Below are 13,923 nucleotides of genomic sequence, written 5' to 3'. Positions count from 1 at the left end.
TGGTGACTGCTGCGTTGCCTCGGCGACGGGAGCGCTTTCTCCGGCGACCTGGAACTGCACAGCGGTAGATGTGAGCAGGTATTCCCGATAACAGTAGGGGCAAGTGATTTTGTTCATTGTTCTCAAACTGTGTAAAATTTTCCACAGCAGGCCGAAGATTCAAGAGTGTTTGGCGATCATACACCAACAGAGAGTTAACTTTTTGAGTGACCTATGCATGACCTAGTTCAAATAATAATTTCGACAAAACCTGTACATTTTTTAAATAAGCAATAATCGATCGCCATTTGTAGAACATATCAGTAGAACCTCTCAGTGTGCATTTAATCTTCTCTAGCTTAAGAAAAGATAATAATTTTTTTATCCACTGAGAGATAGAGGGACACTTAATGGACTTCCAATGTAAGAGTATGGAAAGATGAGAAGGCGATAACATCTTTATGTGCAGAGCTCAATGAGACTGAATCATCTGCAATGTCAAATAAAGCAGTAAATGGACATGGATTAAATATGATCAGGGTTTTCGAATGTGCATTGTCGTGTATATTTATATTGGATTACAGTGTAATCTAAAGTTTAGGTTTCAGCTTCTCAATATAATGTTGAACCTTTTCCCAGATAATGTTCCAATAATGGCCATTTGAGAATTCCGGATCTCTGTAACTGTAAGCATAACTTTTCTCCCAATATATCCATATTCTTCTGTTTAGGACCACAAAAAAATTATCACTTCTTTTGTGCAAATCATAAGTAGGGCATCCATTTTTGCTTGTTACGCAGTTACAAATGATCTGCTATAACACAAGTTTTATAACTGAGTTTTTGCACAAAAACACAGAGAATTAAAAGAGCCAGTCCTAATTTTGTGAATCTTCTGAATCATAATATCAATCATGCACAATTATTTCAATAACCCATAACACTCCTTGTAAAACCTTTCTTGCATATGGAGAATGGCATTCTGAGTTGGTGCCACAGGATGGCTTAAAAGTGTAGTTTCATTTTTAATAAGCAATTATTTGATAGCTTATAGGACAGCTTATTGTCTTTTTAGTTCTTGAGAATCATATATCCAATAAGCAGATGATATAAGTAAATTAGCAATTAGCTGCTTGTCGTGCACCTTTCCCAATACTTAATGAAGAAAATTACTTTGTATTGTCAAGTATCAAATGTTATTCAACACAGATCAGTTACCTGACTAGCTATTAGGATAGGCTTACAAGCCCAGGCATAGCATTACCCCAGTTAAAATTTCACCACAGCTAAAATAAACAAAAAAACTGACTTGTCAACCTAGAACTTGGCCACTCGCTCAAAATTCAGACAAGAAAACATGTCGGTATAAACTGGCCCATCTGGCCCCACCCACATTTTGATCTAGATTTTAAGTTAATTAAAATAGATTTTTTTCATGTTTGTTCTATGTTATGTTAAATTAAAGAATTACAAAAAAGCTACAATAATAACTGACTAATTTTAAGTTGTTTGAAAGATAAAACAAACATTAAATTTAATGAACAACAATGTTATATATTTTTTGTACACACCAGCTACACATTTTGCTGTGGTTCATGTCTTGTCAGAATTATGCCCTGCTGTTTCCAGACCATGTTCTGTACTATCCTGTGCTAAGCCTCAATTATGCCCTATTCCATCCTATGTTATGCCTGAACCATTTCTGGACATACCAGATGAATATGATTTAGGGGAATGAAGGACTGGAGGCAGGCATGAGATAACATTGGTAATTTATTGACTCTGTTTATAAATGAGCCATTTTTTAAGCACATGCTTTCGCTGCTCAATCACTACTCTACAGGATTATATTGTCTAGATGGGCAATAGTGTAAGTGGCCTTGAACAAACGTGCAGTAAAGTGCTTGTTACCACATACCTTACAAGTAGATCTCCTACAGTAGATGATAAAAATGCCCCTAGTGGGTCTGCACTAGTGTTACCAAGATCAGCTTCAGTGTTGGACAGAAAACTACCATATACAGTAAAAGCCATCTACTGTATAGTTTAGTACACAATAACTCTTAAAACATCTTGTATTGTCAAGTTAAATGTTTGCATCATGAAACTTTAACAAGTTTAAATGTCCAAAAGGAATAACCCACACCCTCTTCCTGGAAACAGTGCCCCTTGATGTAAAGTGTTACCAATATTTTTTACCAATTCAGATAGCTAAATCTTCAGTTTGCACAACATCTACTTTATCTTCTTTATCAACCATAACTTAAAAATATCACAATGTCCTCCACCTAATCTACAACCATATTCTGGATTGTTGTGTTTTTTCAGGAGGCAAGTGTATCCTCATGATGTGTATGGGCTGGAGGAGCTGAGGATACTCAGTAATTATCTGTGTGTAACACTGTAGGCAAAAAATAAACTGTAATTTAAAAAAGAAAGTAAAATAAATGGAAATGATACAAACATAAAAAGTTAAATAAAGTAGATAAGGAACCAATATGGCTGGTTAAAAAAAAGAGAAAGAAGAAAAAGCAGAGGATGAGTTTTAAGTCTGGTTACCCTTCTCCATCTGAAGGTGTTTTTCCTTGTCTATGTCACCTTTGGCTCATTAAGTCTAAATCTGTATCTGAATTTCTGTAAAGCAACTTTGTGACAGTATCCATTGGTAAAAGTGCAACATAAATGAAATTACGTAATTGAATAATAAAGCGAATACACCAATTAATTAAAAATAAGGCAACAAAAAACAAAAACACCAGAATAAGAAATAAGAAGTAAATTTAAAAACAGGAAAATATCTTTTTAGCAACTTTATTGTTTGCCTTTACTATGCTATATCTATATACCAAACTAATCTGTGACATCACTGTTTGACGTAACCCAGGACAGGATGGGTTATTATTTCGCACCTGGTTCCTCTCAGGAGTTTATAGGCTACATTACGTTTAGAGCCTGAAGTGACTCAAATCTAATGTTTTTAACCCTAAGGTCACACAAATCAGTTGTTTTTTTTTTTTTTTAAAAGATTGCAAAATGCAGAAATCTGATGTTTTTCATATCAAATTTAAGTCACTTTCATGTGTGGTTTTAAATCAGATATACAGTACAGTATATCCTGACAATTAAATGAAAATGATCAGACAAGAATTTCATTTGACTCTCTACTTCACTGATATCATCAGTTAACCAGAGTTTCATTTCAACAATGGTGTCCAGGGGAGACAGTAGTCAGTGGAGAAAAAGTGAAATCTATGATTTAATAAATATTTTCAATACTGCTGACTAACTGCTTGTCATGGTCCAAAGCGAAATCCCATTCATATTTTTGCTAAAATTGCATCCATTGTTTGAAATGATTGAGTGGCCGCACAATTCCATTGTTTGTGTTTTAACAAATAGATGCAAATTGGATCTGATGAAAAAAATCTGAATTGAACAATGTGGCTTGTAATATGAATGTTTTTAGCTTTAAGGACATAAAACTAAATCCTGGAAAATGTATATAGAAGCAGAAAAAAATTCATTTATTTAGCATTTAAAGCAACATTAAAACTAACCAAAACACACCCATGAAGCAAAACATGTAAAATGTATATAAACTAAATTGTTCATCTATGTAAATCTCTATTTCCTAAGATCCTGAACTACATACATAAAACAACAAAAAGCACTTTAAGAGCAATTTAATGCACGATCAAAGCAATAACACCACTATTCTTATAACAGTTTAAATCGCTCGCTTGACTTTTTTTGTGATTAGAAAGCAGAGTTCTGGTTAAAGCAGTTATGCAGAATAGCTCTGTCTCTCTCAGCTTTTTTCCCCCATGAAACCAAAAGTGTTACATCTTTAGCTATTGGATCCAAGTCCACCTACTGTACATGTCTGCCAGTTTTTAAGGAACAGCAGAAATTTCTGCCTAACTCAATACAAAAAAATGTTTAATTGTCAGTTAAATACACTCCCTGTTCGGTAATCGGAGAGTGAAACACAAATGAGAAATTAAAAAGGAGATCAGATAAAGATTCAGTTTTGTCTTAAAACGACTCCAGCTTGTTAAATTCACTAATACTATATAAAATATCATTGAAAGAGTAAGTTCTGACCAATGTACAGAAAAAACCTTTCAGATGAAGTAGACTGAGCAGCGCCATTAGTGCGGGTGTATCACTAACAGTTTGTTCACTTAAACATTGCTTTCCTGTTAAAGTTCACACTAGCATATAGAACGTCCTCTTCCTCTGAAGTGATTGAATGTAGTTTGGGTGACAGAGCCTCTTCCTGTGTGTGAGATCTTTTAAAAACAACACTGACATAGTGAAGGTTATCCTGGTCATCTAAATCGACACTCCCACTGCAGTCTGAGGCTGGGACAGTTTCATACACAGCAGCAGACAGAGGCTAAAAAGAAGCACAAAATAAACTAAATACTGTATATGCACATGTTACATGATCAAGCAGTCTTTATTTTTAACCACTCTCACCTGTCCACTCTCACCGGTACTGCTGTGGCTGTTAGCTGATCTCGACTTCCTCCTCCTGAGAAACACCAAGCATGTGCAAATCTCGAACGGCATTTTTTCCTCAAACATATTCAATAAGTTTATATTTTACATACCACTTCCATAAAGATCCTGAGAGGGAGGTTAGTGCAAGGAAGACAGTCAGTCCCACTAGGATGCGCTTCACAGTCGTGTACTTTTCTGCAACTTATAAAATATATATTATAAGCAATATGAAGTTAAATCAGTTTTGCTGATTAATGACTTTGAGTTGATCACATTTGCAGACTTCTGAAGTTAACAGTTATCATATACCATACAGGTAAGTCCCAGAATTATGAACAGAATTATGAATGAGTTCCATTCTGGGAGCACATTCGTATGTCGGATTTGTTCTTAAGTCCGTAAAAGTGAGTCTTATATTCCTTTGACACGAATATACATGTAAAGCAAACCAATCCACTTGACTAAATCTCTGCTCCCTCTGCCTAAGGAAATTAATGTAACAGTGTCGTCCCTTTGACTGTGAGCTCTGTTTTGTTTTAAATTGAATAGAAAATTTGCTCCTGAGACTTCTGTCAAAATGTTAAGTTTCATGGAGGTCTCCCTTGTGACTCATCTCCAGGTCAAGACCTTGTGATATCCCTGGACAACAACCAAATCACTCCTTCTGCCACCGCCCGCAATCTTGGGGTAACCGTGGACAATCATTTGTCATTTTCCCCACACATCGCTAACCTTACTCGCTCTTGTCGATTTCTTCTTTACAATATCAGAAGAATTCGCCCATTTCTTTCTTCACAGGCTACTCAGGTGCTTGTTCAGTCCCTTGTTATTTCAAGACTGGACTACTGCAACTCACTCCTGGCAGGCCTGCCTCTGTCCACGATTCGTCCTCTGCAACTAATCCAGAATGCAGCAGCACGTCTTGTTTTAAACCTCCCCAAGTTCTCCCACACCACCCCACTCCTCCGCTCCCTGCACTGGCTTCCTGTAGCTGCCCGCATCAAATTCAAAACACTGATGCTTGCCTACAAAGCTAAAAATGGCCCAGCACCCACTTACCTCTCTGCGCTAATTACTGCACCACATTCCCTCCGATCCTCCAGCACTGCTTGCCTCGTCCCACCATCTCTCAGTGATTGAGGGCGGCATTTTTTGGCACCTAGGTGGTGGAATGAACTTCCGCTATATGTCTGTACAGCAGAGACTTTAACGATCTTTAAATGACGACTCAAGATGTATCTGTTTCTCCAGTACTTGGACTAACACCCCCCCCCCCCCCCCCCCAAAAAAAAAAAAACTCTTCTTAGTTGTGTTGGACTAATGGCACTTAGTTATTAACCTAGTTAACCCAGTGTAAGTGTATGTATCCAATTATGTAAACATTAAAGCACTTTTTGTAAATCGCCAAATGCCTAAATGTAAATGTAAATGGAGGCACTCTGTGGTGTCTAGACTACATAAAACCTGAGTGGGTTATAATTATGTTTAGGGGCAATTCCTTTTCATATAGGGTCAGGCAGGTTTGGACAGCCTTTATCTCCTAATGAATTTTAAAACTGCATTTTGTAGTTCTTTTGGTTATCCTTATGTCTCATATGTATATTAACTATATTGTTCACGCAATGGACTTATGAACACAGTGTCGCTATTACTAAAGCAGAATGAGTGGAAATATAAAGTAAATCTTGTAAGTTTCTTAGGCCTGTTGACCACCTCCATCATTTATTTTATTCACCTTTTGGCTACATATTGCTGGTAAAAATGTAAAACTACTTTTACCTCTGTTAATTACAATACATTTTAGTTGCTAACTATTGGTCGCCAGCTCAACACTAGTTCGGCCAGTTGGGTATTCAAACTCTCATTGGCCCTTCACTGAAGTTTTGTGCCTTTTTGAACTCACTGAGCCATGTCTTATTTTGAATGGGTGTTCCAGTCCTGATTCAAATCCTGTTCTATTGGTGCTGGGTTTGTTTGCCTAGGCTAATATAAATAATAAGAATATAAAAACAAGTTAAACATGCACCTACACCTGTCTTCACTCCATCAATTAAAGTAGAGAACCTGAAAAGTTGTTTAGAAGGTGTAGTGTATAAATTATTGTAACAATCATAAAATTGCACAGAAATGAATTAACATGTTATGTTTCAGGATGGATTTACATAGATGTTTACATATACCATTTTCTTATGTTGAGTAATATGGTAACCAATATGTGTGAAACATCAAAATCTGTCCAACTTGCCTTTCAATTTATTTGTCATTAGGAACATTTGCTCGATTACTACAAACAATGAGACACCAGTAGATCTTTCCTGACATTTCCAAATACTGTGCTTACCTAACACATCCAGTTCTGTTGGTGTGGAGTTCTGCTGTCCCAGCTGGTTGTGAGCGGTGCAGTAGTACAGTCCGCTGTGCTGGGAGCTGATGTCGCTGATGCTGTAATTCTGGCCTGTTGTCAGCAGTGTGTCTGCAGCTGCTCTCTGTTTACACCAGGAGTAGGTGAGAACAGGAGGGTTTGCATCACTGCTACAGCTCAGAGTCACTGAACCCCCCTCCACTGTGTCTCCAGAGGAAAGAATCACTGCTCTGGTGTTTTTAGGGGAATCTGATTAGGAAAAAAACAACAATAGGTCAACATTAGATAGAGATACAGTGGAACCTTGGATTGCGAGCATAATTCGTTTAGGAAGTGTGCTCGTATATCAAAACCTTCGTAAGTCAAAGTGAATTCCCCCTTGATGAAAAAATGAAAACTTAGATTATCCATTCCACAACCCAAAAAAATACATAAAAACAACTAACACAAAATATAAAGTAAAAATAAAACAAATTAGCCTAAACTTTACCTTTAAAAAAGGATAAAAGTAAATCCCGACAGATAAGTGTTTCAATTAGTGTTTGTGGGCGCACGCTGTAACAGGCGGTTGCCTAGTCACGGGCTCAGGGCCAACGGGGGCGCTGTGGGAGCTAATTATGCAACTCCAATAAAAGAGGACGAGAGGCTGAGCTAGGTAGCAACTTCATGTCCTCTCTCACTGCATCCATAAATCTCCTCTTTGGTCTTCCTCTAGACCTCCTGCCTGGCAGTTCCAACCTCAGCATCCTTCTACCGATATATTCACAATTTCTCCTCTGAACATGCCCAAACCACCTCAATCTGGCCTCTCTGACTTTATCTCCAAAACATCTAACGTGGGTTGTCCCTCTGATAAACTCATTCTTAATCCTATCCATCCTTGTCACTCCCAAAGAGAACCTCAACATCTTCAGTTCTGCTACCTCCAACTCTGCCTCCTGTCTTTTCTTCAGCGCCACTGTCTCTAAGCCGTAGAGCATCGCTGGTCTCACCACTGTCCTGTACACCTTTCCTTTCATTCTCGCTGATACTCTTTTATCGCACAACACACCTGACACTTTTCTCCACCCATTCCAACCTGCCTGTACCCGCCTCTTCACCTCCTTTGAACACTCTCCATTGCTCTGGACTGTTGACCCTAAGTACTTAAAATCCTGCACTTTCTTTACCTCTGCTCCCTGTAGCCTCACCGATCCTCCTGGGTCCCTCTCATTTACACACATGTATTCCGTCTTGCTGCGGCTAACCTTCATTCCTCTGCTTTCCAGAGCATACCTCCACTTCTCCAAATTTTGCTCCACCTGTTCCCTGCTCTCGCTACAGAGCACAATGTCATCTGCAAACATCATAGTCCATGGGGACTCCTGTCTTACCTCATCTGTCATCCTGTCCATCACCAGAGCAAACAAAAAGGGGCTTAGAGCCGATCCTTGATGCAGACCCACCTCAACCTTAAACTCTTCTGTCACACCTACAGCACATCTTACCACTGTCTTACAGCTCTCATACATGTCCTGCACCACTCTAACATACTTCTCTGCCCCTCCAGACTTCCTCATACAATACCACAGCTCCTCTCTTGGCACCCTGTCATACGCTTTCTCTAAATCTAAAAAGACACAATGCAACTCCCTGTTACCTTCTCTGTACTTCTCCGCCAGCATCCTCAAAGCAAATACTGCATCTGATGTACTCTTTCTAGGCATAAAACCATATTGCTGCTCACAAATGCTCACCTCTACCCTTAACCTAGCTTCCACTACTCTTTCCCACAGCTTCATTGTCTGGCTCATTAGCTTTATACCTCTATAATTGCCACAGCTTTGCACATCTCCCTTGTTCTTAAAAATTGGCACCAATACACTTCCCCTCCATTCCTCTGGAATCCTCCCACTCTCCAAGATCTTGTTAAACAAACTTGTCAAAAACTCTACTGCCACCTCTTCTAAGCACTTCCATACCTCCACAGGTATGTCATCAGGACCAACAGCCTTTCCACTCTTCATCCTCTTCAACGCCCTTCTCACCTCACTTCTACCAATATTTGCTACTTCATGTTCCACAACAGTCACCTCTTCTACTCTTTGTTCTCTTTCGTTTTCCTCATTCATCAACTCCTTAAAGTACTCCTTCCATCTTCCCATCACCCTCCTGGCATCTGTCAGTACATTTCCATCTCTATCTTTAATCACTCTAACCTGCTGCACATTCTTCCCATCTCTATCTCTCTGCCTTGCCAACCTGTACAGATCCCCCTCTCCCTCCTTACTGTCTAGCCTAGCATACAAGTCCTCATATGCCCTTTGTTTGGCCTTTGCCACCTCTACCTTCACCTTACTCTGCATCTCCCTGTACTCCTGTCTACTCTCTTCAGTCCTCTCAGTGTCCCACTTCTTCTTAGCTAGCCTCTTTCCCTGTATACACTCCTGGACTTCCTCATTCCACCACCAAGTCTCCTTGTCCACTTTCCCCTTACCTGATGATACACCAAGTACCCTCCTACCTGTCTCCCTGATCACATTGGCTGTAGTTGTCCAGTCAACTGAAAGCACCTCCTGACCACCAATAGCCTGTCTCAACTCCTCCCTAAAGACTTCACAACATTCTTCCTTTCTCAGCTTCCACCACTTTGTCCTCTGCTCTGCCTTTGTCCACACAGCTGAAGCTAAACGCTAATGATAAATGCTAAAGCTAACACCTTGTAAACCCAAGTGTGGGATATGCTTGTCCGTTGCGCATGAGTTTTTTTTGTTTTGTTTATGTTTGGTGTGCGTGTTCTCCAGGGTGTTGAGGGGTGTCTCTGCTGTTCCCCCCCGGAAAACCCCACCAGCGGCCGAGTGGGCGCAGGACCTTCGATGGCGACCACCGTGCCACGTCGCTCGCGGAGGACATCGTGCGTGGGCCAGGGGGTTCTCCAGCTGTGTTATTTTGTAAATATGGACTTGTGTTGAGAGAGCAAGAGACTCTGAATCTTAAAAAAGTTTTATAGACTCTATATTTTTAGTAAATGTGGTGTGAATGGCCAGCATATGGATGGTATGATGTATAGCACGAACAATAAATGTGAATACATTCACTGTATCTCTGGTGGTCCCTACTCACTCCTGATTTCTGCTAACGGCTAGCTATTGTTTTAATATAAATAGTGGCGAGTTTGTTACAACGCGCTGTGTATGTGTTTGCTTGTCTGTGAAGCTAAAGTAAGAGGAGAGGAGAAATGACACCCTCCCCGCTCTTCCTCCTCTCATTTTGCATAGTAACCCTTCCTTCTCTCTTATTTGAGAGGAGGGAGGACTAATGTGTGGGACGACTGTCACTACTGCTAACAGAAACACTGTCTCCCTTTAAGCAAGAAATATCTCTGACACTCAAGTGCATGCTCACACTAACGGAATCACTGCTGTAAAGTAAAAATAAAACTAATTAACCTGCACTTTACCTTAAAAAAATCACGATAAAGCAGTGTTTTCAAGAGAGAGTATGTGTGTGTGTGTGTATGTGAAGGCAAGAGAAGGGGGAAGGGGCAAGCTGTCCAATGGCGCGCATGGCACGCACACTAATGGAATAAGTGCAGGGTAAGAGAGAGAGAGAGAGAAAATGGATCTTTAACCTCTCTAATGACACTTGCTTTTGCTTTATATGCGCGCACACGTGTTATAATAAATAATACACACACGCTGTACACACATATACAAACACAAATAAAAGATGCTTTAAATGCACACATGTGGTCACAGTGTTATAGTAAACAGTACACGCGTGCACGAATGTTGATTATACCAGTAAGAGACGCGCACTAAGACCGCAGGGAGACGATTACCCACCGTTCCGAAGCGCAAGAGAGAGAAAAATCGTTGGCTTAGTTGTGATGACGTGACACTCGGCAGGCGTGATACATGCTACTCGAAATTCGTAAAGCAAGACTTGCCAGTTTTTTAAGTCAAGATTTATAAAAAAATCTTTGCTTGTCTTGCAGAACACTTGCAAACAGCGTTACTCGCATTTCAAGGTTTCACTGTATGTATGTAGTATGATTAAGGAAAATAAAATCCACACTCACAGACTGGAGGAGAGAGGAGACTGTCATGGCCTTCAACAGCACAGCTGTAACTGAGCGCACCACTGACTGCAGCTACAGAGCAGGAGGCAGATTTACAGTCAGACACACGCTGTCCGTTCTTGTACCAGATGTAAGTGGGGTTGTTAGATAGAGTGCAGGTGGTGATACAGCTCAGTGTCATGTACTGGTCTCTCCAGTCTGATACTGTAACCTTCACATCTGAAATTAATAAGCATGAGTCATAATTATTTTCACCGACAATTTACTACTTTTCGAGGGTAAATGTACAGTATGCATAATAAATAAATAAAATATATATTCAATTCACACATTACCTGTGACAGACAGAAAGACTCCATATTGTCCTGTGTACTTTCCTTTAGGATCATCAGTGTAGAATCTGAATTTGTATGTTTGAGTGTCTCTCTCTGTCAGGTTAGTGATTTTCAGACCACACTTATTCTGGGAGCTGTGTGTGTACTGCACTCGGCCCTGATACTCCTCATCCTCTCTCACATCCACAGGCTCAACATCACCTTTTTTTTCAATGAACCACACATTTTTGAGCACAGTAAGGCCTGTAGGATGTTTATAAGAGCAGGAGAGATCAATTGATGTGCCTTTCAAAGCACACACATGTTTAGAAGTGTAAGTCACACCCCAACACTTTTTACTCTGTACACCTGAAACACACATAAAAACAGTTACTTGCAGACCAAGTAACATATGAAGTTACTCGCAATCCAAGGGTTCAGTGTATATACACACAGTATACACATAGTATATACAGTGAAAACCTGGATTACAAGCAAAATGTGTTTAAGAATTTCAAAACACTCGTAAACCAAAAAGAATTTCCCATAAGAAATAATGGAATCAAATTATTCCTTCCACAGCCCAAAAAAATAAACATAAAAATAATTTCCACAAAATATAAAAAAATTAAACAAAGTAATCTGCACTTTATCTAAAAAAAAAAAAGATAAAAATAAATCCGGATAGATAAGTGTTTCCATTTGTGTGCGCAGACGCTGTGTATGTGTGTGTGTGTGTGTGTGTGTGTGTGTGTGTGTGTGTGTGTGTGTGTGTGTGTGTGTGTGTGTGTCTGTGTGTTTGAAGGCGAAAGTAGGAGGGGTCTGTGTGTGTGTGTGTGTGTGTGTGTGTGTGTGGCACGGTGTCAGATGACGTGCACGCACACAGACAAAGGGCACGCTGAGCCTTGAGTAGAGAGAGAAAATGGATCTTTAACCTCTCTAATGAGACTTGCTTTTGCTTTACATGCACACTGTATACACACGCATACAGACACAAAATAAAATATGTTTTACACACACACATGGTCACGGTGTTATAGTAAACAGTACACGCGCACACGGATGTTGACGGAAGGGTAAATGAGAGAGGCGCACTAAGACCCAGCAGGGGAGACGATTATCCATAATTCCGCAGCACAAGAGAGGGAAAAACTGCTCAGTTGTGAAAACAAGAAGTGCATGCGTAATACATGATACTAGGTACTCGTAAACCAAGACTTGTTTGTTTTCCAAGTCAAAATGTATTAAAAATTTCCTCGTCTTGCGGAACGCTCACAAACCGTTTTACTCGCAATCCGAGGTTCCACTGTACTTAGTTTTTTTAATAAATTTCTAATATTAATCTGTTTTGTGTCAGTTAGTCACCTAATTAGGTGTCTCAGTCAGCTAGTTAGTTTTTGTTAATTTATGTCATGAATTTATGTTGCATAGGCAGGAGATCTAAAGGAAAACCAAAGAGAAGATTCATGACATGAGATGGATGAGAGAGGACATGAAGTTAGTTGGTGTGAGAGAAGAGGAAGCAGAGAATAGGGTTAGGTGGAGGCAGATGATTCGCTGTGGCGACCCCTGAAAGGGATTAGTCGAAAGTCAAAGAAGAAGATATGTAGTACCTTGGTCCAAGAGGAATGCTGTTACATTTTACTGTGTACTGAACTGTATATAGTTAAAATGACAATAATAGCCTACTTGACTTGACTTGAAGTCTTCTGTTAATATCAATCTCTTTTATAACTTCGTTTACCCGAAATTACATCACAAGTTCTGATTTGATTTGAATGCCACCATGCCACCATGCTTGAATGATTAACTGATATGTTTTAGATCAAAAGGAGCAGGGGCAGGTTCCTTTTAGAGCAGACAGTGATGTCACCCATACATTTGGCTACAGTATAGTGTTTTATAGAATAAAAAGTGTGTGTATTACCTGTAACAGTCAGACGAACTCTAGATGATGCTGATATCCAGTGACGTCTCTGTGTTTTAAATCTAAAGTTATAAACTCCAGAGTCATTCACACTCACATTCCTCACTGTCAGCTCACAGTCAGACGTCACTGTGCTTACAGACACTCGTCCTGAGTATTGTGGATCTGTGCTCAGGTCTTGTGGTTCTCCTTCAGAGCTCTGGACTCGATACCACTCTCTCTTTACAACAGTGAAGTGAGGTGGTGTTGTAAATGTACAGGGGATTTTAACTGTAGATCCAGTAACAGCACAGAGACTCTTAGAGGAGAGAGTTACACTGTGCTGAGCCTCAACACCTGGAACACACAAACACATATTGTATATTGTTGCACAGTTATTCTTGACTTTTACTCCATAACATCCTCTATATGTTCTTGCTTGCACCCAAATCATGTCAAAAATATAAAAACACTTCCAAACACACTGACATATTGAGAGCTTTCCTGAAATGTTGCAGGGGTGACAACAGCACATAAACACAGTAGTAAGAAATGTTCAAGAGAAAGTTTACCTGTCAGTAACATGAGGAATGCTGCTACTGTAATATTTCTTGCTATTTTGAAAAACATGGTGACATCAGCCTTCAGACAGCAAACAGTTGGAGATCTGTCAATATCCTCAGGGTGAAATATATATGAAGTGAAAATATGGGATGAAGTAAAAAAACAACAAAAAAAAACACTGATTATCTCCGTACAATGGCGGCAGTCAAGAGATTGGAATATAGTAGGCAGT

General features: G+C 39.6%; 1 protein-coding gene across 1 annotated transcript in view; it reads right to left on the bottom strand.

Annotated features, from left to right (window-relative positions):
- The window catches only part of LOC128518710 (sialoadhesin-like), a 1,187,000-nt gene extending 1,173,288 nt beyond the window's left edge, over positions 1-13,712 (bottom strand). Inside the window, exons 1-4 of the mRNA XM_053491953.1 lie at positions 13,700-13,712; positions 13,149-13,484; positions 11,243-11,590; positions 10,908-11,126 (exon numbers count right to left, since the gene is read on the bottom strand). Of these exons, the coding sequence (XP_053347928.1) occupies positions 10,908-11,126; positions 11,243-11,590; positions 13,149-13,484; positions 13,700-13,712 (916 nt within the window). The remainder of the gene's footprint in view (positions 1-10,907; positions 11,127-11,242; positions 11,591-13,148; positions 13,485-13,699) is intronic.
- Positions 13,713-13,923: the final 211 nt, after the last annotated feature.

This window comes from Clarias gariepinus, chromosome 3, assembly GCF_024256425.1.
Source record: "Clarias gariepinus isolate MV-2021 ecotype Netherlands chromosome 3, CGAR_prim_01v2, whole genome shotgun sequence".
Lineage (NCBI taxonomy): Eukaryota > Metazoa > Chordata > Actinopteri > Siluriformes > Clariidae > Clarias > Clarias gariepinus.
This window is presented reverse-complemented; position numbering and strand designations above follow the sequence as displayed.